At 38.1% G+C, this 27531-nt stretch overlaps 1 protein-coding gene across 7 annotated transcripts in view; it reads right to left on the bottom strand.

The window, feature by feature from the left end:
• Nucleotides 1-27074, bottom strand: part of LOC124123000 (syntaxin-binding protein 5-like) — a 154835-nt gene extending 127761 nt beyond the window's left edge. For all 7 annotated transcript variants that reach the window (XM_046486229.2, XM_046486235.2, XM_046486233.2 and 4 more), the window contains exons 1-2: nucleotides 26594-27074; nucleotides 26391-26488 (exon numbers count right to left, since the gene is read on the bottom strand). In XM_046486229.2, the coding sequence (XP_046342185.1) occupies nucleotides 26391-26488; nucleotides 26594-26728 (233 nt within the window). In that variant the 5' untranslated portion in view covers nucleotides 26729-27074. The remainder of the gene's footprint in view (nucleotides 1-26390; nucleotides 26489-26593) is intronic.
• Nucleotides 27075-27531: the final 457 nt, after the last annotated feature.

Genomic DNA, 27531 nt, shown 5'->3' with positions numbered 1-27531 from the left:
AAAATACCCAATAACATAACTTCATAGACTTTTGATGCAACGATCGGAAAAAGTCTATTTGAAACTATTATTCCAATATCATGTTATTTTGGTTGTGGCTTTAACATGTTTAACCATATATACTTTATATTTCAAATAATAACACTTTGGATCAGCTGATTGCTATTGCTGGATATAAGGAAGAGAATATACGATATCCACTTCTTTATTATGAGGAACACAACATTTTGGAGTATATGCTTACTCCTTCATCAGGTGAATTCACCAAGAAGTGGACATCCATATATTCTCTTCCTTATGTGTATCACTTCTAAATGACTTTCAAAGACCTATTGCTGGATATTTTTTACATATGGAACAATCAAACCCTTCAACGTTGACACTTCTAGCAGACTTGCAAAAACATAACATTGATACATAATAGTCAAACTACAAAACATATGACTATGAACAAGTCAAATTGTGGCATTTATGATACATGTACAGTGATCGCTCACTACAACGCTACCTTCAGGGTCCAAATAATTGATGAGCGTTAGAGATGATCAGCGGTTTTAACTAAGATCAAATCATAGGTGGTAGATGACCAACAAAATAGTATACATGCTCTGCCTACCTAACACGATCTCAGTGCACGTTTCAGAGTTTAAAAAAAGAAAAGAAGTTGTTTATGATTCATAGTGTAAAAAAAGATCCATTTTCTGTCAACTATAGTTTATATCAAGTATCAATATTTGTAATCTGACCGTGGTTGCTGTAAATATAGGTGAGTCACTTAACATATGATTTCGGCAAAAAATTGAATGAAATTTGAAGAAATTTAATGAAATAGATTAGAAACATAAGTCCATATATACAATGAACACTTTTTTAATAACCAGAGCATTGTGTGCCAATTTCATTGCCACAATAGTGAGTGAGTGAGTATGGTTTTACGCCGCTTTTAGCAATATTCCAGGCGGGGGACACCAGAAATGGGCTTCACACATTGTACCCATGTCAGGAATCAAACCCGGGTCTTTGGCGTGACGGGCAATTTAACCACTAGGCTACCCGACCACCCTCATTGCCACAATATCTCCAAGGAGACCTCAATTAAGACATATCACCGGTGGGATCACGTGGATGCTAAACCAATTTTGAAAGTTATGCAAAACAAGCCACCTGACCAGCTATATGTTTGTGGCCAGCTTGTAACACAAACAAAAGACATAATTGGTTTTCAGTTTGTGAGAGTGTCACATATTTGCCCCAAACATTAACAGAATTTTATTTCTGAAAATGGCAAATACGTTTTGGGTTATATTCCAGCAATATCACCGCAGGGACACAAGAAACAAGCTTCATACATTGTACCCATTGCTGTAAAAGGCAACCATGCTTGTCGTAAGAGGCAACCCACGGGATCGGGTGGTCAGGCTCGCTGACTTGGTTGATACATGGCATCGTATCTCAATTGCGTGGATCGATGTTCATGATGTCAATCACTGGACTGTCTGGTTCAGACTTGATTATTTACGGACTGCCGTCATATAGCTGTAATATTGCTGAGTGCGGCGTTAAATACACAAACAAACAAACAAACCCATTTGGGGAATCGTATCGTATCTTTGGCGTGACGAATGAACGCTTAAACCACAAGGCTACCCAAACCGCCTCTCGTGTTACCAGAACTTAAAACTAACCCAGCATTAAGTTCACTGTCGCCAGTTTGCAAGCTAGTACTTATTTCATTCTTATCCATCTCTGATCAGATCTTGTACACAGTTGTGGGCTGACTAGGTAATCAATATAACAAAACTAACTCCCAAGTATAGAGTGTGCAACCTAAAATACATTGTTATCAAGGAGACCTCTTTGTTTTTGTTAAGGCTGAAATCAAGCATATGAAAACTCATTTCAATCGTTCTGACACACACGGCGAAAGACATGCATGATTGACATGCTTGCACTTGAAACTTACAAACAACCTGCAAACACCTGCCAATCAATGGTGAAATCTACACACATCAAGGAAATCTACAACACACATGCATGCAAGCACGAAACGTGTCTACTTTCCAATAAATCTGACCTTTGCATTACTTGAAATAAAAGCGCCTACACATGAAACTATGGGTTTAAATCATATCAGGAATATTTTAAATATTCCAATGGTTTTTAAAGTAATCTTAAAGATTCATGAAGTTGATGTTTTCTGTGTCACAAGAAAATCTCATCACATGAGCTGAGGTTTGGATGACAGATGTGGAAGAAGAAGGCCCTGGTCACACCACAAACTGATGACAGAAGACTGTCTTAATGGGATGGTGACTCGAAGAGCCCAGCACCCAACCCTTAACTTGTTCACGTAAACCAAAGAAAATTACAACACTTTCAAAGCCAAGGTTGAGGGAGATGACTGTCATGGACTTAGTGTCCCGAGAACTTGGGTGACATTATTTGCCAGCCATCAATAAGAGGTACATGTTATTCCACCTCAGTCCCAGAGAGTGAGTGAGTGAGTGAGTGAGTGAGTGAAGGAGTCAGTGAGTGAAGGAGTGAGTCAGTGAGTGAAGGAGTGAGTCAGTGAGTGAAGGAGTGAGTCAGTGAGTGAAGGAGTGAGTTAAGGAGTGAAGGAGTAAAAGTGTGAATGAGTGAGTTAAGGAATGAAGGAGTGAAAGTAAAGGAGTGAGTGAAGCAGTGGGTGTGAAAGAGCAAGTGAATGAGTGAAAGTGAGAATGAGTGAGTGAAGGGGTGAACGAGTGAAAGTAAAGGAGTGAAGGAGTGAGTGAAGGGGTGAATGAGTGAAAGTGAAGGGGTGAGTGAAAGGGTGAAGGAGTGAAAGTGAAAGTGAAGGAGTGAATGAAGTAGTGAAGCAGTGAATGAAGGAGTGAAGGCTTATATTGGACACACATTCGTGAAGCATTTGGAGAATCATATCTGGTTCCTGTATCCAAAACACCAAACATCGACAGGCAGTTCTGAATGGAGAATAACAAAGTCAATGCCATGTTCAAGGTGGAACCATAGCATCTCCACCCAATCTGGTGTTACAAGGAAACTCTGGTGTTTGGTGTTAAGTTGGCGAGTTTAACCCTGCTTTTAACAGTATTCTAGTTATATCACGGTGTGTCAGCTTAATGTGGGAGGGAAGCCCGAAGTTATGCAAGTCTCAGACGTTTACCACTTTGGTGAAACCCACGAACACGGGTATGGTGCTGACAAACCTAGAAACATGATCGGGGCGAACCGAGATTCAAACCCACAATCATAGGTTTCCTCCCCCCCCCCCCCCCCCCCCCATACACAATCGTCATGTAGGACTATTCACGCAAAACCCTGTGACAGACTGCTAACAAAAGAATCTCAGACAATGCATCTGATTTCCCTGCCTGGAAGTGACACTGCTGCCCAAGGTGCTGGCATACAGATCATGATACCGCCTCATTAACCTGTCCAAGGTGACCATGCTAATAACTGTTCAATAATCAATATGGCAACCATTCATTGTACAATGTATGTCTGTCCAGAAACAAATCTCGACAACCTCTCGGACAAGAACACTATGTGAGAGCCTGTGCACACAGCTCGATGTCCTCTGTTCCCTGGGATGAAAGAAGTGGGTCAGTTCGTGGCCGTATTACTTTTAATCACTCACAATAACATCAGCCTGGTCAGTGTGTCTTTAGCCATTTTCTGATTAATATATATGGACAGTAACATCAGCCATCTTAAATTAATATATCTGATAGCAATGCCATTATGGCTATTATTCTCAGACATCTAAAATCTGAAGGCGAGTGGAATGGGGAATAACTTCGAGTTCATGATTATTGCACTTATAGTGACATATCTGTGTGTCTGTGTGTCTTGTACAAGTCTAGACTTTTACCGATTTTATAGTGCTGGCCCACCGACATACCATGCTGCAGTTTATCATGGATACTCAACTCAGACACATTATACCGACACAAGGTCGACCGGTCCTTTTATAATCCCCTTAATGCCAAGCACCAGGCAGGTAAGAACAATTTTGTTTTGTTGGTTTGCTGTCTAAAATCCAGTGACTGACATCATGAGCATCGATCCACACATTCGGGATCGATGACATGCATCAACCAAGTCAGCAATCCGGACACCCGATCCCATTAGTCGCCTCTTACGACAAACACAAGTACCATCTGGTAACGACCTTTGGTATGTCACGCCCAGGAATCAAACCTTCGACCTTCCGCACATCGGTGGTCCAAAAATTATTCCATCTGAAGGCAATGTTCTCTCCCATCATCACCATTGACCAAATACCTTGCCAGTATTCAATGGCATAAAGATACAACCAATTAGAAAAATTCTTTCAGGACATTTTTGTAAGTAGTGGGGACAGTAGTGAGTGAATATAGTTTTACGCTGCTTTTAGCAATATTCCAGAAATATCATGGCAGGGGACACCAGAAATGAGCTTCACACAATGTACCCATGTCGGGAATCGAACCCGGGTCATCGGTGTGATGAGCAAATGCTTTAACCACTAGGCTACCCGACACCCCCTGCTTGACAGTAAGTGAAAGTCCTAAAGAGGGAAACCTGATATTTTGAAGTACTGCAAGTCTCTTCAGCCATATTAGATAACTAGGTCTGATAGCAATGCCTTTGTTCTCTGCTAATACTGCCAGTGATCTCTACTATAGGCACCTGATAGTACCCATTGATCTCAGCCATCGGAACATTACTACATTTGGTCATCAGTGATTCTTATTTACAACATCCGACAGCAATGTCATTGCTAATGTACTATCTCTGATGGTAAAGTCGCTGTCCTCAGCTATTAATATATAAAACTATAGATATCTTCAACTAACTACACGTATACATAGGGGATGTCTAGACAGTAAGATCAGTGTGATAGTCAGTGATCACGTGCCAAAATGATCACCTATTCTGATATACTTGGATTTGTTCTCAGTATGAAAACAGTTCCTGGTACAATTGGAAAATGGTAGACAATATAGTTTTTGTTTGTTTGTTTGTTTGTTGTTTAACGCCGCACTCAGCAATATTCCAGCTATATGACGGTGGTCTGTAAAAAATCGAGTCTGGACCAGACAATCCAGTGATTGACATCATGAGCATCGATCCGCGCAATTGGGATACAATGACATGTATCAACCAAGTCAGCGAGCCTGACCACCCGATCCCGTTAGTCGCGTCTTACGACAAGCATAGTCGCCTTTTACGTCAAGTATGGGTTGCCGAAGGCCTATTCTACCCCGGATCTTCACGGGTAGACAATATAGTAAACTGACTTCATGTACCCTGACTCATATCCTGCCATGGGGACCATTTTGATTTTATCAAATTAAGGATTTGAAAGTAAGGCCACATTACTTTTTTCTACCTGCTTTACAGATTTTTTTGCAGCGATTAAATACCTGCCTGTAGGTGGGAAAAAAATAATAATAAGCACTTCAGTGTCAGAAACGGGCACTAGTCCTGTAACTAAATTGACTAATAGTTAATGTATCATAAGGACTTGTAGAAATTTGCCAATTTTTAGGGGTTTTGCTATATGTTATCATTATAAGGACTAGTGGACTAAAAATGTTAGTTTCTATCGCTGCACTTCAATTTTTTTCTGTTCTCTGCTCCACTACAGGACGGCTGATTTAAGACCATAAAAATGGTTTAATGTGGGAGGAGAGCCTACAACACAGCTGTTGCTTTAAGCAATGCAAACCTGTCGAATCAAGCGGGAACACTGTTGTTCATCTATGCATCCTGTCAATAATCAATTTCAGGAAAAACAACAAACTTTATTTTGATTCCAATGTCAAAATATGTCAACTTCAGAAGGTCCTTGTTTAGAGAATATATTTGGGTACAATATGCTGTCAGCTTATCAGCAGGGAGAAAAAAAGAGATAATTCTGAATTATCTTTTTTCCATTTCAACAAAATTTACAGTCGGCAGATCCGTGAAGCAAATAAAAAAATAAAGTGTGGCCCAATATACACTAAACTGTTTTACAGCACCATTTTGAATTGCATGTCACGGAGATATGATATAAACATGTTCAGTAGTTTTGACAGGTGGACAGATGTATGTACAACGGACGAAGACCCATAGCAAAACCTAACTTTGACAATGTCAAGGTGAGCTAAAAAGTGTTTCCTCAGTATTCAGTGACCAAATAGACAATTCCACAGTACAAGAGCAGGAGTGCACCGCGGTCCGATGTCCATTTTCACTGTAGAGCCAGATATTGTACTCAGTTCTCTGTGTGAATGAGTGAGCATGGTATATGCTGCTTTTACACTAATCCAGCAATATCACAGAGAGGCACACCAGAAATGGGTTTCAAACACGAACCCAGGCCTTCGTCATGACGAGTGAATACTTTAACCACTTGGCTACCACCGCTCCAGTGCTCTGTGTACAACTAAGACACTGTCTATTTATAATTCGCACTTGGTGCTCCACTGATCTACATTAAAAAAAACAGTTTGCAAAGTGACAACACACTTCCCTATATCTGATCCTTCATTAGAACCTAAAACATAGACATGGACCTTAAAGACTTCAGAAGTTTCCAAAGCAAACACCAGTTCTTCGAAGCATCAAGAGTCTTTAATTATGGGGTCTGGAATCCCCAACACTACATTTCAAATCAAGAAAAACCAGACAGATCCAATAAATCACAATTTCGGTTCCACCATGATGAACTGGAAACCAGATCTACCGAAAAGGGTAAGACACAAGGATGTAGGAACATCCTCCAAACTTAACTGAATCCCAAGGCATCTGTAAACTAGAATTAACTGAAGAGAAGGAGATTGGCCTGAAGTACCCCCAGTCCACAAACTGACTTCACAGGAAGGGGATTTAACAGTAAGTGCAAAGATCTTGCATTCCTGCTCACTGAACGACACACAGGATAGTAAAGTGATCATAAAACTTTGGACGACTAAGTCTGACTTGCCAATCAATTCTGTTATTTGGGGTAGAGGTTATTGAGGTCCGGAGGATATGTCCGTTGAGAGGATGATAATAAAATTAAGCAAGTACCACTCTCATCCCACCCCTAAAGTTTCCTCACAATTCCCACCGGACATAAACAATCAGCTGGTAATACCTCAAGCCAACACAAGAGGCCATAAGACTGCAATCAGGATCTTAGCTAAACAATATACTATATTCATGTCTCACAATGCTGAATACTTAGCCGTGTCAACTTGTACTTCCAAAGTGTTTTTTCACTAACTTCTGAAAGAGGCAATTAACTTAAAAGAGATAAATCGAGGAAACAGTAAAGGAAATAAAATTCAAATTCAGGCTTTGTAATGCGACTAATGTGAAGTAACTTCACTACAAAAGATCAACAGTTCTTTGAAATGCATATTTCATGGTGTTATTACGCCAGCAACTATTTCAAGAATATGTGAGGTTGGGTAAAATGGGATTTGTGATCATCGCAGTTGTATAGTCTGTGTGTGTGTGTGTGTGTGTGTGTGTGTGTGTGTGTGTGTGTGTGTGTGTGTGTGTGTGTGTGTGTGTGTGTGTGTGTGTGTGTGTGTGTGTGTGTGTGTGTGTGTGTGTGTGTGTGTGTGCGTGTGGGTGGGTGTGGGTGTGTGGGTGTGGGTGTCCTCCTACCAGGTAATTATTTGTATGCCAGTTTTATAATGCTAGCCCACTGAGATACCATGCCACAGTTTGACATGCATACTTCACTCAGACGTATTACATAGACTCTGAACTGACCTGTCCTTGTTTTATCCTGCGTTATTGATGAATGCCAGGCAGAGTAACAACAAGTACCATATTTTAACACCTATTGGTGTGACACAGCCAGGGGGTCAAACCACCGACCTTCTGCAGCTTTAGTTATAAACATTTCGTGCCGCTAAATGAGAACAAATATTGGGGTATACTATAAGGGTAATGCTATTTTTCTAGCTAGACTTCCATTAACTGCCCGACGAAGGAGAGCAGTTGAAAAGACCGAGGGCTGAAAAATAGCGTTACCGTTATTATAGCTAAAATGGATGGAAATTGTTATCAAATAAAAAGAAACAACAATATCGGTTTTGAAACATACTTACTGCAATCAACACAAATGTCACTGACCAACTTTTACAAATATAGAAACGTCAGAGAACAAACCAGATGACGTCACTATTAAACGTGATGCACTATCCCTACCCTATGACTTCACCTAACAACAGGCGTGATAATGGCCAGTCGTCAAGCAATATGAGGGTATTATCAAGTTACAGTGGCCTGCCGATTTCTGATGACATATCCGTTTTAGCTATGAACTTAGATATGGGTCTGGATACAAAATGACACAGCAACGAACATCTGGGTACAACTCGATATAATGTTTATTACCCAGGGTACATTTGGTAAACCGATCACGAGTGGGCCTATCAGCTCCACCCGGCCACCAATTGTCCTATCAACAATAGGCCAGGAGCATGGGGACAATGAACAGAATACTTCAAATCAATAATCATTAATCAGAATATCCTAATGTTCTTCTCCCCAGCTATCAGTTGTCAGGACATTTACGTTCACACCCTTCAAATCTAAACAGATCTCCTAGCTGATCCTGACAAACCAGGTCTGATCTTTGGATTATCTGATTAAGGGACCTACTCAGGGATACACTTGGGGGTTAGAATTTTTTTGGGGTCATTGCTTTAAAAACAACAACAGAGGAGCAATGTTTTTTTAGGACATAAAGCAAACATTTTTTGTGGGCTGGTAAATCCTTAGGAAAAAAATCAGGTGTCTTATAGGACATATTTTTTTTAAAGATTCTAATCTCAGGCATCGTTCCACACGCCGAGAACAGAATATCAAGCATCTTTTCGCGAATTAATGTGGGGCTACATAGAGCTGTAGTTATAAGGTGTCATTGTGGTAATCAGATCATGGTTGCTGTCAATAACGGTGATCAGTTCACACACGATTTTTACAAAATTTATGCAAACAATATTGAACGAAACTTCGAACAAAATTCATAAAATAGATTTCAAGCCTAAAACCAGATATACAATGAACACTTTTTTTATAACCAGCCTAAAACCAGATATATATTCGGACCCCGTGGTACCGCGGCATTCATCTTATCGCGGCATTTGTGATTTCCGATAGTTCACGCGGGACACACCTCTTAGCGGCTGTCTATTAATGCAAATCAGTAACCAGGAAGTGCTCACTTCGTAAACAATTTCAATTTCCTCGGAATGTTCCGTCAGCTGCAAGTAAGGAGTTATTAATGCGTTGATACTTACTTCTGGCATCATTTTTAATATTGCCTTACCCCCATCTATCAATGACCAACGTTATAACCCGCAGTTCCCCAAGAAAACTTTCTCTATCGACCTGAGCTAGATCATCTGCATATTCATGGCGACTAATAAGGTAACGGAAGTTACGTAGTCCGCACATTTTTTCCCACTCTGTGCCCAGAATCTATTGGCAGATCATATGGCCATAATGCCAAACTTAGAAATACTTTCTTCACTAGTAGCCAAAAGATAAATACATACTTTCGGCATACTAGGAGTGCTTTTTATATATTTATTGTTGACTTTTAACATTTTTCCATTTTGTGACAAATTATTGTCATCCAATTTTTTTTATAAACCCCATCTTAGAATATCATTTCTGATAATTTGTTGTTGACTTATAAAAATATTTTTCTCTTACTTTTCGAAAAATATGCATTGAATACCTATTACTGATAACACATTTAGAATTTTACTTGTGCTGTCTTTGCACTTGTCTAGACAAATCACTGACGTCTGGCATGATCATACCAAGTGGTTGGTAGAATTATGTCCTCTTTTTGTCCAATTCGGACCTCCATACACAACTTTTCTCTGTACCGCGATAAGATGGAGTTCTCTCCCTTGTCAAACAAAGCGCAAGGCCCGGCTTTTACTCGGAGCTACTAATGTAAATAATGAACTTTTATCAGTAAAATATGCATTGTTTGATAAAAAAAACAATATCTGATATAGAGAACACGAATAATCATAAAGGGTAATGAGTGCATTTTGTTCCGTTTAGCGTACATGACAAGTACCGCGATACCCCGAGGTTGCAGGCTACAATTAACACTTTTTTATAACCAGGCTAAAACCAGATATACAATGAACACTTTTTTTATAACCAGCCTAAAACCAGATATACAATGAACACTTTTTTTATAACCAGATAAGTGTAATAACAGGATGAAATTGCGTACTTCAGTATTCCAGTTATATCACGGAGTATCAGCTTGATGTAGGAGGAAGCCCAATTTGATGCAGGTCTTAAACGTTTATCACTTTGGTGGGTTTGGTGCTGACAAACCTAGAAACATAATCAGGGCAAACTGGGATTGGAACCCACAATCATAGGTTTCTGGCGTGCCAAAGAGACGCAAGTCTGCACAACGAATTGCAACGCTTCAATGACTGGGCACCCATTACCCCTATTCCCTCAGTAAGTATTTGTTTGTTTGTTGTTTAACACGCACTCAGCAATATTCCATCTATATGACGGCAGTTTGTAAATAATCAAGTCTGAACCAGACAATCCAGTGATTGACATCATGAGCATCTATAGGGATATGATGACATGCATCAACCAGGTCAGCAAACCTGACCACCCGATCCCTTGTTGCCTCTTACGACAAGCATAGTTGCCTTTTACGGCAAGCATGGTTTGCTGAAGACCTTTTCTACCCCGGATCTTCACGGGTGCAGTAAGTAACTGAGTAAATACACGCATACCTCAACAAACACAACAAAAGTTTCTTAACTCAAAGCAATAGGACCCTACAACAAGGATTCAAAGGTCAACATGATGAAAACAAGAAAGACACAACGCCTCATACCAGTACATGTATTGTAGCACAACACACAACTCACAGCAGTCACTGACAACATAATCTGTAGATTCCTGCCTTGGGATTATATTGTTAAGATCAAAGCATCACAACCTCCACAATTAAACATCAAAGAAGAAAGTTAATTTGAAACCCCATGATGTCATCTGTCAATTTGATATATATTTGCAGACCTGAACCAAACAACCCAAAACAGTGAAATTATATTCAGGTCTTGTGGGACATTTGCTGCCATGAAACTCCCGCCTGGCTATTTTGAAACAATGTATGGGCACTTCTGATTATATAATCAAATCAATAAACTTAGCAAATTTTTAAATTCTCAATCTCATGGTCTAACATAACCAGATGAATGAGAGGAATTTTACAATATTCATATAAGGTCATTCATATTTTTTTAGTGTTTCTCATCTCCAACACGTCCACCCTCAACCAACAAGAGAGTGGGCGGGTGAAAAAGAATTTTAAAAATAAAATGATTCACGAATTGCGTAACATATTTTATGACATTTTAAAGTTGAGAACACTTGTTACCAGTCTTTAAGTTAATTTATGATGTAGACTGAGTCACTCTGCTTTGGAAACAAACAAATCTTTAATAAACATGATATATATAGCTGAAGTAAAATCAAGGTGACCAGTAGTTTTTATGACTGCACTGTAGGAGTATTTTTTTTTATCACAGCAGGGTATAAATTTTCACAGTGGCAGGAAAATTGATATTATTCCACGTCGGAATAAAAATTTAGAGCAGGCAGGAGATGGGAAGCACAGGAACAAATATGGACAGCCGAAGGTCAATGTTGTATTGAGTGTCACTTAGACTTGGTTTGTTAAGTACACCAACCCGAACCCAAATCCAAGATCAGAAAGGGAAAAAAAAAGGTTCATACTATATTTATTTGCTCGATTGCACCATTCTTCAATGATAAGACAAAATATAAAGATAAGTGGTGCAGGTCTTGGGTGTTTACCACTTCGGTGAAACCCACAAGCATGGGTATGGTGTTGACAAACCTAGAAACGTAATCGGGGCGAATCGGGATTCAAACCCACAATCATAGGTTTCTTTTGTGCCCAAGGGACACAATTCTGCACAGCGAATTGCGGCCCCTTAGACGACTGGGCCACCCATGCCAACTCAACTACAAAAATCATGTAAAATGGAAGTAACTGTTAATTAACATTATTGACTTTCATATAATAATTGATCAAATGCTCTTAAGTAATCTCTTCACAAAGCTTTTTAAAATACATACAAATACATGCTACCTGAAACATCCTAATCATCTAGCATTCTAACCAATACATGTATTAGCATTATTTTTCCCAACGTACCTTCCAACCCAAACAAGTTTATGCCAAATAAAACAAAACAAATATTGTGCTTCACAAATTAATTTATATTTTTATTGAGACTGACCCCCATCTAATAACTTATGAAAAATCTGTAAACATAAAACCCAAACGCTGTAGCCATAAATATCACTTGTGTATTGACCTCCTCAAACAGCTTTCTACGTGGTCACAAATACAGGTAGCTCTGAGAAATATGGAGTGTCACGCTTAGCGAAAGATTAGGTATGGTCTGGGCTGATTGAAGAGACGCTTAATTGGCAACTAAAATGTTTTTAACAGGATAAAACCAAGATGTAATCAGTCTTGTTTGAAATACCCCTTCAGTTTGTTTGAAGGAGGTTTCTAAGAGGTTTGGCTGCTTTGACAAATCTAAACTATTAAATGATCTCATCCCAGAATCTCTGTAGCAGAGCAGTTGATGTTGCCGGGGTAGTGTTGTCAAACCTAATATTTTCAAAGAAGAAAAACAAGGTAATATTGATCAATGATTATCTGGCCAACTCAAACCATTTTTATGGCCTAAAGAGGCTTTGGATGTGTTTGAGACTTTATAACTTTGATAAGTGGTATTTTCAGATGAAGTAACATGAGTGACACTTGTTTGTTTGGTTTATAGGGCCAACCAACCTGAGCCCAAATCCAGGATAAAAAAGTAAAATATATATAGTTTATATCTATATTTATTTGCTCAAGCAGACCACCTTAGATGGATCCATCTTCCTGAGGCAAGGGGGGTACTGCTAACTGACAATGAAAGTCAAGTTTCCATCCTTGCCGAACTAGGCTGGAATTCTGGAGTTATATTTTGGCTGGACAAATGAGTCTATGCATAGTCAATCAAAATCGTGTACGTAAACAACATGAATTTCGGTCGACTAGAGGATTTGCAAAGTACCGTCAACTGGCACCACTAGATATTTTGCAAATCTTTTCATGTTTTTAATCAAGGTGCTCAAGTGATCTGATGCACTTCAGACCCGTTATATTACAATATAGATCTTGATTATCGATCAGATCGTCTTGACTGGGTGCCACCATTTTGTTTGAAGCAAATGCAATTGATATGAGAAGTGGAATCTGATTGGTCAATAGGAGGGACAAAGAAAGGACGCAACTTGCAACACCCACTGGTGGCAATACAATCGAGCCTGGAAATTCCAGCCTAGTTCGGCAAGGGAAACTGGACTTATTTAGTCAGTTAACGCCCTTGCCATGGGAAAAGAAAACAGATCCGAAAAATAAAAAAAAGATACAAGTCTATCAATCATGTAAAATGAAAGTAACCATGAATTAACATGATTAACTTTTATATAATAATTGATCAAATGCATATATATCTTTTGTCGCTTTTAGAAGTGCATGTTTGTAGTCCCTAGCCACCGCAAACCTCAGATAAAGCTTTTCAAAAACAAAACAATACACATGCTACATTAAACACCCTAATCATATATTATTAAGGCAGTTTAGCCATAATGCCATTTTATACCATTTTGCATCATTTTTTATAGATGATTACACATTTATCATTTGTGGTGTATTTCTGCGAGGTAACTTTCCAAATACAGCATTCAAACACCCATATTCAGCGGTAGAAACTAACAATTTCAGTCCACTAGTCCTTATAATGATAGCATATAGCAAAACCTTTAATTATTTCAAAATTCTACTAGTCCTTAGGATACCTTTACTATTGGGCAGTTTGGTAAGGACTATCATGACTATAGGACTAGTGCCAATTTCTAACCCTGATATTACATGTCTTTAAAGGAAAAAAAACCTCCTTTTTTGATTGCATTATACCCTGATCATGAAAATAAATAAATACATCAGATGATACATAAGTTTAGAAATACAACAACAGTCTATGCCAAGCTCCTTTCTGCGATAGCCCGTTCACGGAGCTCTATACTATTGCTGCCACCAGTCAAAGCTCCCCACTGGTACAGGTGGCTACAACCATGCTTGGAGTTGAACTCGCAACCGACCGACTGTTATGTTTACAGACAAGTTTTGACAGTTGCGACGAATACTCTTACCCCAGCTTAATTATTTTCTTTGTTGGTCAATTTCTATTTCTATTTCATTTCAATTATCATGTCTATACCGAAACGTCGCCTTTAGTATACAATATTAAAGAAGCTGTTATCCATAAATTGTGTTTACTTTTAACTACCATGTAATTGGTACAGTAAGAATGTAAAGGGAAATTGGGTGATTTTCTGTTCATCTGCAATCTTGAACCGATCTGATTCAACAAACAAAAGTGAGTGAGTGAGTATGGTTTTACGCATTGTATTCCAGCAATATCACAGCAGGGGACACCAGAAATGGGCTTCACACATTGTACCTATGTCGGGAATCGAACCCAGGTGACGAGCGAACGCTTTAACCACTAGGCTACCCGACCGCCCCCAACAAACAAAAGAGAAAATACATCTTGGAAATTTGGTCAGTCATAAACCTTTTCAAAATTCACTATGATGGCATCCCCAGATATAAACAAAAGTATAAACGTGACTACATTTGTGGAGAGACAGCAAATTTCAAGATTCTTGTAATGGCTGCTTCCACACTGAAGGCAGCAATGCTATCAAGAATGTAACGAAGGTGTCACGCACTGGGAAGGAGGGAGCTTGAGTCTATTCCTCAAGATAACGGAGATAGCTAATTGTTAATTTAAGTGTTGAAAAGTGACTAGGCTTGTACACATTGGCAGTCTTGGCAAGTTTGATTTACCATAAGTCATGTGAAGCCACTTTGGTTTGTCTACTTGTTCAGATTTGGTGATGTGTGTATCAACCAAGCTGTTCATGAATACTGAATTAATACACCAAAACAGTGGCTCGTTTTCATAAAGAGGCACTAATTACAAAGTCTAGACATAGACTGCAAATAGACTCTCTTTAGGTGATAACTATTTTAAAAGACCACTAGAATGAAACAACTTTTAGAATTTAGATTTAAAATTAAAAGCTCAATCGAACAAGGAATGAGAACAAGGTTTATACAGATATGGAACACTAAACTTCAAGGCTTTTCAAGGCTTCTTTAGTTGGATTATAAGCCTTAGTCTGTCAATATTTTATTAAACCCAGCATACTATATCCTGCTATATATTAGTTGTAAGACCTAAAAATCAGTATGACCATCATGCATTTTCCGACAAAAAAAATAAATTAAGTCTGTTATGAATTCTTCGGGGTCTTTTGCACACAAATCTATCCCCGTGATAAATCTAACTTAAAAAAAATCTTTGGTATATATTTTTGTGTGCTTTAATACTTTGATTAATAAGTATTATCTCATTATGTACAAATTCAAGGCTTTTCAAGCTATTTTGGTTATTTTCAAGGCTTTAAATTTATACGGGAACCAAATCATGGAAATGACTCAAACGGAAGAAGAAATATACTGAGGACATACTCAGAGAAAAAAACAATGAAAGCTCTGTCATATGTGATATCATCTGTGGGACTTTATAGCCTAATACTAACCTCATGACATGTCATACACAAACAGTCCATGCATTAATCATAAAATTCACGCCACTCAATCCTAAAACCCTCTTTAAGGTTAAGTAAGGATAAGAATTTATGGATGAACAACTTCTTTATTACAAATTAAGAGCAAACAAAGGCTCTGTTCTTAATTGTAATAAAGAAGTCATTCATCCATAAATTCTTATCCTTACTTAGCTCTCAATTGTAATAAAGAAGTCGTTCATCCATAAATTCTTATCCTTACCTAGCTCTTAATTGTAATAAAGAAGTCATTCATCCATAAATTCTTATCCTTACTTAGGACTCCAACTTCAAAATGCCTATCAAAGAAGTCACTCAAAGGTTGTTTACAGTAAATAACATCATTCTTAAACACCCTACCATATCAATATATGTGCCCTACAACCCAATCAACTCTTAGCATGTTTTATGTATACACATCTAAAAACAAAAACCTACCACATCAATATATGTGATGGACATGACATTATTTGCATCCAGTACACAAAATGTCTGCATATTTATGTGGATGACTAAACATCTCCATTAATTTGCAGTGTCATTGCAGTATGCTAATTGCCCATGTTAATTCTAAGCCAGGGGCAGACATATTTAGAGTTACCTCCCTTGAATGCAACTTGCCAACACTGCTGGATATTGATTGGGGATGTTTTTCTTGTGATTCTAACCCTGTTTATTCATGAATTGCTTCTTTATAAAATTACAGCCTAGCTTCAGTAAACATAGAAACACCACATCTGAACAAAATAGCACAACACTTTAAAAATGTCTTCTTCAACATTTTTAGTTGGCAAATCAAAATGGTAACTTGATACAAACAATTTCTTCTGTGAAAACAGACAATAACTATCAAAGACACAAAAATAACCCTTATGATTCAGAAAACATAGGGTGGAAGGGTAATCTAGTGGTGCAAGCATTTGCTCGTCACGTCAAAGACTCGTTTCCAACATGGTTACAATGTGTGGAGCCTATTTCTAGTGTCTTCTGTCGTGATATTGCTAAATATACAATTATGTAAAAAAATACTAACTCACTCACTCAGTAGACATGGTAGAATTAAGTATTTTTTAATGAAAAAAAATCAGTAAACATATCAAATATATTTTGTATATACAATTACTTTATTACACGAGTATCAGAATGTGACATCAGCCATTAGTATGAAGCCTGAGTCTACTTAAATTTCAGTTGTTCTAGTAAGCTCTGTTAATAAAGCATTGTGTTCGTTAGATATTCATTTTAAAATGATTATAGGCACCTGTTAATATTAACTGTTTGGTAGGACAATGTTAATGGTGTACGGAAAGAAGAGAACACACATACCATTTTCGATGTTATTAGCGCCCCAGGTGCTTAGAAAATTGACAGTGGTGCCTTTAAAAAACATACACAATTTAAATGTGTTTTCAGAGATCGAGCGGTAATGGACAACTCAGTTCAGACGTTGATGAAACTAACACTTTCTGGTAATTGGGCAATAATATACCCCTTCTGCCCTTCCGTTTTCTGTACAAAAAAGTCTTTAATCATGTTAATATGCACAAGTAAATATGAACAGTCATGTTACTTTTCAGTCTTAGTATGGGGTGCTTATAAAGATTAAGATTAATACAGCTCTGTCAAGAAGCTGGAGCTGGGTCACAGGAGCAATTTCCCCTGGTACCAGTAACCTGATTATGTTAGGTTATGTTCGGTAATGAGACGGATGGGGATGAAAATCTGAGACCTATATGTATCAGCTAGGGCTGGGACGATACACCATCTGTGCGATCCCATATGTATCACAATACTTTGCTCACTATCCGATATGTATCACGATACTTTGCTCACTATCCGATATGTATCATAATACTTTGCTCACTATCCGATATGTATCACGATACTTTGCTCACTATCCAATATGTATCACGATACTTTGCTCACTATCCGATATGTATCACAATACTTTGCTCACTATCCGATACGTATCACGATACTTTGTTCACTATCTGATACGTATCACGATACTTTGCTCACTATCCGATACGTATCACGATACTTTGCTCACTATCCGATATGTATCACGATACTTTGCTCACTATCCGATATGTATTACGATACTTTGCTCACTATCCGATACGTATCACTATCCGATATGTATCACGATACTTTGCTCACTATCCGATATGTATCACAATACTTTGCTCACTATCCGATATGTATCACGATACTTTGCTCACTATCCGATATGTATTACGATACTTTGTTCACTATCCGATATGTATCACGATACTTTGTTCACTATCCGATACGTATTACGATACTTTGCTCACTATCCGATACGTATCACAATACTTGCCTGTGCTCGCCTGTGCTTAAGCCATCTTTTTCATAGACAGGATGGTCATATACCTGGCACCCAGCCGAATTACAGTTGGTATTGCCAGGTATGGTGAAAGGATGAAAATATTTATGTTTTCACTACTATTGAAGCAAACAGTTCAGGTAATAATCAATATTTTTTACTCAGTGTGCCACTGTGATCGATACTTCTATCAAGAGGTTAAAAATCACAATCCACCAATTCAGTGGACTGTCACCCCACTACTAATACACATATCAAAAGTAGTTCTTATCTAAAACACAATCAGATATCCAATACCATTCCACTTTGGGGGAATGATGACAATTTGCGCTCTCCACTCTCACAAGCAAGGACAGTAATATCCGTTATTTGATGGAGTCTTTAAATCTGTTGCCACTGCACAGAATGGAATTATAATCAATAATCAAGTAATTCCTCTTAACGACTCCCCACGGACTCGTCTTATGTAAGACAATAGAAATATAGATGCAGATCATTTAATCAATATAAACCCAATTCCGACCATCTTTACAAGCTTCTTAACAAATTGTACAGACTCCTATAGATCAAGTTTTAACGAGAGCTGCAGCAAGAAATGCTATATTATAGTAATTATGCAGGCCTCCAGGTAATCTTTCAAGACATTTAGCATTTGCTCACAAGTCATCACTCACCTTGGGTATTGACAGTTTTCTGTGGGCATTCAGTTTATTTTTACCTTCCATCCAGTCTACTGGGTATTTTTGACACTAACGAGTAGACATTTTTCTTAAATATTTCACCTTTAAATGCTGTTTCAGGTAACTTCTCAATTATATCCATTTGTCGTCTGCCCCAAGCGTGTTTGTTTAAATAATCGAATCTGGACCAGACAATCCAATGATTGACATCATGAGCATCAATCCACGCAATTGGGATACAATGACATGCATCAACCAAGTCAACGAGCCATACCACCCGATTCCCTTAGTTGCCTCTTATAACAAGCATAGTCACCTTTCACGGCAAGCATTGGTTGCTGAAGACCTATTCCACCCGGGTATCTACACAGGTTGATCCAAGTGTAACGTGATGCATAAACAAACAGCTATATACCTGTCTGAATAACAATAAGCATGACAAGTGAAGCGTTGCGCCTTTTTATGCATTATTCACAGCGTAGAGACCATAATGTGTGATGCCTGCATCCAATCAGTAAAAATCTGTGAAGATACAGGCATGCAAGTTGAAAACAATAAAATGGGTAATCAAACTGTTTGGTATTACTATTTTTTTTTTTATAAATTTTTCATGTGTATTTGTATGCAAGCAAATCCAATATAATTGAGTAATGGTGATATTTTTTGCATCTTTTACACAACTAAACAGCTTATCTGAAGCTCTGTATTGATAATATTTGCTTGTTGTTTAACACTGCACTCAGTAATATTCCAGCTATGACGCGGTCTGTAAATAATCAAGTCTGGAGTGAGTGAGTGAGTGAGTGAGTTTCGTTTTACGCCGCTTTTAGCAATATTCCAGCAATATCACGGCGGGGGACACCAGAAATGGGCTTCACACATTGTACCCATGTCGGGATTCGAACCCGGGTCTTCGGCGTGACGAGCGAACGCTTTAACCACTAGGCTACCCGACCGCCCTAATCAAGTCTGGAGCAGACAATCCAGAGATTGACATCATGAGCACCGATCCACGCAATTGGGATACAATGATGTGTATCAACCATGTTGGCGAGTCTCACGACCCGATCCCATATGTCGCCACATACGGTATTGATAATAAATATGAGGTCTAGATACTAAGTGATCATTCCTGAACTGCTCATCTGTCACAAATTTTAAATTCTTCAATCACAAAAATTATCATCAGGTTATCCGTGATATTGTCAGCACTCAATTATACTTTGAAAGTTATTATCTCCCATCAAACTTTCTTAATTTCAAATATGGGAAAAGAAGGTATCCATGTGTATTTGCATACTGCGTCTCCATTTTCAATCAAGACAATCAGTGTAGTACATGTTGAATGCAAGAACATGGTTGGTTGGTTGGTTTGTTGTTTTACGCCGCACTCAGCAATATTCCAGCTATATGACGGCGGTCTGTAAAAAATCGAGTCTGGACGAGACAATCCAGTGATTGATATCATGAGCATCGATTGAGGTAATTGGGATCGATGACATGCATCAAACCAAGTCAGCGAGCCTGACCACCCGATCCTGTTAGTCGCCTTTTACGACAAGCATAGTCACCTTTTACAGCAAGCATGGGTTGCTGAAGACCTATTCTACACCGGAATCTTCAAGAACATGGACATTTTCTCTGATTTGGTCGACATTATTCAATGAAAGTTACCTGCTATACAGAGTCTCTTTCATGTATAATATTGAAAATACCTTCTTAATTTTACAGAGTGCCATTCATTTTTATTTTGCAAAAGTTCAGAATATAACTAAAGGTTTGCTAAATTTGGGATCCCTTCTAGGTCCAAAAAACAGAATCTGTGGAGTACTAGTTTCCCCTATTCCTACCCCTAATCTGGAGATCCTGACCCTGAACCTTTTCCTCCTTTGCCTCAAGTCCCCGTTTTGTCTGTATTTCATGCCATGAGCATGTGATGGGGGCGGTCTGCAACGTTAGTCCAAAGCCTGAGTCGAGTCAAATTCTGTTCAGTGCAGTAAGATCAGCAAATATAATACCATACGCAAACAGTAAACTTTACTAAAAATGATGCTAAGAACCAAGTTTGGGCCAGTAGACTCAAACGTTTGGGGCACAGATGACATAGTAGTTGAAACTTGCTGTGCTTCTCTATAAGCAAACCTGTCATCTTAATTTGAAAGCAGGTTTACTCACAAAGTAATGTACTCTCACACTCATAGTCTTTCTGCTGCAAACGTTACAACATTTATCAAAAACTGGTGTTTCATCATCTCCACATATTTATTAAAACACTGGGTCAGTGAATAAAAGGAAAAATACATTTTTTTAACAGAATTACATTCAAGAGCTCTTAAAATTATCTTGTGGCAAAAACTTTTATCATTTTGGAATGATGAAAAGTAACAGTGTACTTCACTTCCCATATTGAGCTTCTGAAGTTAGAAAAAATACTTAAAATCATATTTTCCATCATAATGAATTATGGGAGAGTGGATCTGTAAACAAAACGTTCCATAAATCCTGCCTAACCTTGTGTACAGTTATTTGCTGAGAAAATAGCCACAGCGACCTACGTCTTAACTCTCCAGGCAAGGAAGTTCCACCACACTGAGTCATGTGAACATGGTGAACCTGATGTTTCCTCTCCAAGGGTCAGAGTCTAGCATCATGTGAAAGTCATGCATCACGTGCGAGTTAGTGTTAGTGTTCTCATAGGCCAAAAACAAAACTACTTGTGTTTCACTTTCAGGTAACACGACCAACCCATTGTTTCACTTGCATCCCCAAATGTATTTATCCCAGCTGGTAACAGCCATCAAGAAACATATATTTTACACTGACACAAAAATTACATGTTTTTGCATGTTATCATTGCTGTATCTGTTTTGACCTACAACAGTGAGAAACACTGTGATTAACATAACTTCAAAACAAGCCATCTGTGTCAAACATTATTAAATGAAATACTAATTAAAACAAACCTCTATCTAATGACCGATACTTGTCATTGTAAATGTTTTTTCTTGGTCTTATCTATTTGCAGCAACACCCAACCTGTGCCAGAAAGTGCTGGCCCCGAATGAATGTTCTGTGGGCACCCAAAGCCATCAAATAAAATCATTCTCATCATGTTCATCAGTAGTCTATTTTCAAAATGATCAGGTCACCAGGGTCCACTTGCACAAAATGACCTTAGCACTACGAATATACTAGAAGGGTAACGCTATTTTTCAGGGCATTATCATTTGCAGAAGCCCGAGGTCTTCCATTAAATGCCCGACGAAGGAGGACAGTTAAAAAGACCGAGGGCTTCTGCAAATGATAATGCCCTGAAAAAGAGCGTTACCGTTATTATAGCTAAAATGGATGGAATTTGTTATCAAATAAAAAGAAACAACATCGGTTTTGAAACACTTACTGCAATCTACACGAATGTCACTGACCACATTTTACAAATATGGAAACGTCATAGAACAAACCAGATGACGTCACTATAATACGTGACGTCATTTTCTCTACCCTATGACGTCACCTAACAACGGGCTTGATAATGGCCCGTCATCAAGCAATATGAGGGCATTATCATGATAATTCTATCCATTTTAGCTATAAAAATAAATATAACATACAAATACCACAAAGTCACAGCGCTAAGTGAGTGAGTATAGTTTTACGCCGCTTTTAGCAATATTCCAGCAATATCATGGCAGAGGACACCAGAGGACACCAGAAATGTGCTTCACACATTGTACCCATGTCGGGAATCGAACACGGGTCTTTGGCGTGACGAGTGAACGCTTTAACCACTAGGCTACCCGACGACAGCGCTAAGATCACTCTGGGCAAACTTAACAGAAATCTCTTTTGACATTGAGAGCTAATATCCAAAACGTGTACATCAAGTAACTGTCCAAATATCAATTTATGTACCATAATAACCTACGACCATTTAGTATAATAATTACATCATATTTTGTGCTGCCTTTCACCAACCACTGTCATAAATGTGTTATTATTTACACAGACAAGTGGGTGAGTGAGTTGGGTGTAACGCCACTTTTAACAGTATTCCAGTCATATCATGGCGTGTCAGCTTAATGTGGGAGGAAAGCCCAAAGTGATGCAGGTCTCAGACGTTTACTACTTCGGTGAAACCCACGAGCACAGGTATCGTGCTGACAAACCTTGAAACATAATCTGGACAAAACCATAGGTTTCTGGTGTGCCCAAGGCACGCAGTGCCTTAGACGACTGGGCCACCTGTGTGGCCCCCTACACAGACACGAACCACATAGACATGTATATCATCTTGATATTAGCCACTTGTCCAAAGCCAGTGTCTAGTAAAATTCTATTTGGTCTAGTAAGCTCAGCCAATTATAGTCCATATATTAATACTAAAATCTACAAGATGAAGGTGAGGTGAAAATTGGGTTTAATGTCCCGTCCAAGATTATTGCACTTATATAGCGAGCATCCAAACAGAGTAACAACAAGTACCAACTTTTAACATTTTTTGTTGGCGCGGCCGGGGATCACATCCCGGAACTTCCGCTCTCCAGGCGGACGCTCTACCACTAGACCATGGAGGCGGTCTCTACAAGATGATGCCACAAGACAGGTTTGACCTACCAGACTCAAACGATTTTGGCCCAGATCACTGCAGAAACATGACACTAACGATATTAAGTTCTCATATACAATTGTATACATGGTATATATGGTATGAGTATGCTGATAGTCTACGCTGTCAAAACATGGTATTCTTTACTGATAGAATGCATAAGCTAGGAATCAGCTGTTGCTTAAAATCAAAGGTATACTGTCTTTCTACCACATATGGGGAACACCAGTCCTTAATTTACCAGTCTAATCCTAACCATATTTCACTTGTTTCGTTTATTTGTTGTTTAACAACGCACTCAGCAATATTCCAGCTACATGACGGCGGTCTGTAAATGATCGAGTCTGGACCAGACAATCCAGTGATTGACATCATGAGCATCGATCCATGCAATTGGGATACAATGACATGCATCAACCAAGTCAACGAGCCTGACCCCCCGTAAATCGCCTCTAACCACAAGCATAGTCACCGTAAGCATGGGTTGCTGAAGACCTATTCTACCATGGATCTTCACAAGTCATATTTCACTTTTAAAAATCCAGTACTGTTTTATCATAAGAAGCGTCCTGGGCTCTTCGAAAATGGACACATGAAAATAATGACTGTAATGTAAGTCTTTCTTTGTAGGTGAATCTAATAAATATTACTTACAGATTGGTCTAGAAGCTAGTCGGGTTGGAGCTGGGGGTGATGGTTTATTGGAGCAGACAGCTTAATACAGATAATATGGTATATACCAAAAGCAGAGAATGGACTCTGATCTAGAGATACAACATGGATTTGAACCATCAGTTTCATTATTGCTAGTGCTACTGACAACTTAATTATTGTTTGAATACAATGTCTCAAACACAGAGCTCCAGATAAGCTGCGTATCTGCGTGAAATACGCATCAGAAATGCAGAAATACGCAGTAAAATATAATCCAAGCGTATCAAATACGCAACAAACATTACAGATACGCTACAAAAATAAAATTTGTGCGTATAATCAAAATATTGTGAAGTAACCCTGCGTATTCGATTAGCAAATCAGCAACTTATTTTGAAATTATAAACGGGCATTCCGTCAACCTTGCCAAACTCCACGATGACAGTTACATCATGATCATTTGCCATCACACTTTCGTGTGGAAGTATCGTGGTATTTTTGAGTCCTATAAAGCTCTCGAACCTACACGACACCAGTTTGCAGGGACTAGATGAATAGTGTTTTTATATATTTAACTTAAATACCCACATGTGTAAAAACTAGTGGGTAACAGAAATTTGAATACGCAGATAGAATTACTGATACCCAATGATTTTAAAATGCATGGGTAAAATACCCACAACACCAAAAGCTTATCTGGAGCTCTGCAAACAGGATACAATCAAAATAACCTCCTGCCAAGGATCACTAGTTCTCAGATCTTAAAATCATCACAGGTTGTTAAAAAATAGACCCCAGAAAACATTGATCATACATAACAGACATTTTCACTCCGTCCTACAAATATGATGTCTATTTCTGATATTTTATAATTTGTATAAGTTTAGATATGTCTTCAATATAGTCATTGTAATAAATATCAAAAACATTATTAAGAAAGACAATTTAACAAACAATACTGATTACTGGGCCGTGTAAGTCACAATACATGATAACTTTATATATCATCATTTGATCATAATACACGGAAATATACACTATAATCTAAATTGTAGAGCAGAGAAGTACTAGTTCTTGTAAATGATGCACAGTGCTTATTAACCAACATTCGCTCATAAATAGAAGACAATTTTCAAAGAAAATTATTAACTGTCATTTCCATTGAAGATGATTATGATCACAAAACTATCTTCATGAAGAAGCCACAAGTTTCAAGCAAAATAATTATCCCCCAAACAAACCGTCACAATTCATGAGTGCGGAGCAAAATAATCCAATCGAATCAACTCTTTCAATACAGCCAGCAATTCTCTATGTACCCAAATTGTGTACAATTTAATTAATACACCAAGCAGCTGATCAAATATGCCTATCTACTTTAAGCGTCAAAAACAAAGACTGAAAATAAGAACATTATATACCCATTGCTTGTCTGATTTCTATGGTTTAATTATTACAATAATTCATTAACATACAAAATCAAAATAAATGTCCTGTAATACCACAGTTCATGGCGAGCAAAATAAATCAAATTATGCTGAGTAAATAAAAGGTTCCAACACTGTTATCATTCTGACACTTGAAATGTATCACGTTACAACATTATGCAAATGAGGTATATTTACACACATATCAGCTGTTTCAAGGTTATATATTCTGTTTGTTACATAATAATATTCAGTTCTCAAACTTCTCTGAAATTATTCCATCCATGATAAATCATAACCAACAATACATAGTAAAGTAGAAATTATTAATGTGTAAACAAACAGATAAATCCTTCTTTCCATAAAATGCATTGATTAAAATGCACATTATGTTTCAGAGAGAATCTCATAACTTTCCTATCAGGACAGTGATTTTGTCCACTTGAAAACAGATGTCACCCTATGTTTTAGTAAATTAAGGGTGTAATAATATCTTATATCACTCGTATATATATGTTCACTTCCTCAAAGATTTATGCATATTTGATGATGTCATGGATGTGTTTATTTGCAACACCGTAATAAATTAAAGCTCTCGGGAGATAAATATTTTGACACCGTTCACTTATTTACTGAAATACACACAACAAACCCTCCCCTTTAAATCCGATTTCGTTTCATAAGAAATCCATGACATGACAAGCCTACTTGTCAGATCGCAGAAATGAAATGGCAGTCTGCTCGACAATTATCCTCGAAAAATGTCAAAACAACGTAGATTTTGAGGGGATCGGGGCAAGCGAGTGTGTGAATGTACCCATATTTTGACACAACGTGTAACTGACATGTAAATAAATGACACTGAAACATGAATTGGTCGAAAATACATTGACAACAAACAATTATTCAAAGGATACATTCGGAGTGACCCAGATTTTGTTCCGATTGCTAAAATATGTTGAACAGGATCAAACGCAACGGCAGTTGGTTGGAATGGGAAACCGTGTCTAACAGTCTGCAAAATAAAACAGCATCGTGACATACCATATTTGAGATTATTCTCAAATGCACGTCCGCGAAATTGAAAATACTCAATCGATTTCAACAGTATGAGACCCACCTTGCAGACTTGAAAATGCTCGGACCGTAGCGATTCCTCAATCTCCATCTCGGCCTTCGGGGGTGTGCTCACGGACGATCTAAGCCCGTCAAGCACACCCTTCAAGGTAAATCGTTTTCCTTTAACTGTCGACATATTTGTAATAATCGTCAAATATCCTCATGTTTACGAATTTCCACCCTCCAAATCGCCATTTCTAGGCTACTGCTAGCCTCAATATATCCTGACACGGCTGTGGAAGCCCGGATGTAGACCCAGCAATCCTCTACACGGAAAGGGCTGCGGTGCTGATGTGGACTCGCACATAGATTATTCCAAGACAAAAACAGCAGGCGACGGAAAAATCACTTTTCACATTTTAAGGACAAGTATGTTGAAAACAGATTCAGCCAAACCTGTCCCTAATATATATCAGGCAGGGCGATGACAGCGAGGCGAGAGAGTGAAAATTAACATGAGCTTTCACTGTGTTTCTGCCAAGATTCGGAGCTTGCAATATTCTCGTTCCAACGCCTGGAAACCGATCAATCAGTAGTATCTGGCGTAATCGCTATTTTTTTTCTTTGTGCGTATATTGAATCCAACGTTCTTATTTAATGCTAATATCTTCCAAATTAGGAGAATATTTTACATTAACGAGTTTCTTTTCGTCAGTTTGCTACAATTTATTCTGGTAATTTCCGTATGAATCAGTAATTAGTTCATAACGGGATTAAATGGGATAGCGTTAAACGTACCATAAGATACAGTGTTATGTATATTGTTGCAAAATGAATTCTAAGTAGATCTACAAGCTATATATTGAATGAATGTTTAGCTTTTTGTAATTGAAATCCTCACGAGAAAATTAAGTCGATGTTCACTTATTGTATTTGTTTGGGTTTTTTTTGTTTTTTTGTTGTTGTTTGTTTTGTTTTTTTGGGGGGTGTATATGTTTA

Source organism: Haliotis rufescens, unplaced genomic scaffold (genome assembly GCF_023055435.1).
Source record: "Haliotis rufescens isolate VD_foot unplaced genomic scaffold, xgHalRufe1.0.p SCAF_5, whole genome shotgun sequence".
NCBI lineage: Eukaryota > Metazoa > Mollusca > Gastropoda > Lepetellida > Haliotidae > Haliotis > Haliotis rufescens.
The sequence above is the reverse complement of the archived record's forward strand: the minus strand, read 5'-3'. Positions and strand labels throughout refer to the sequence as shown.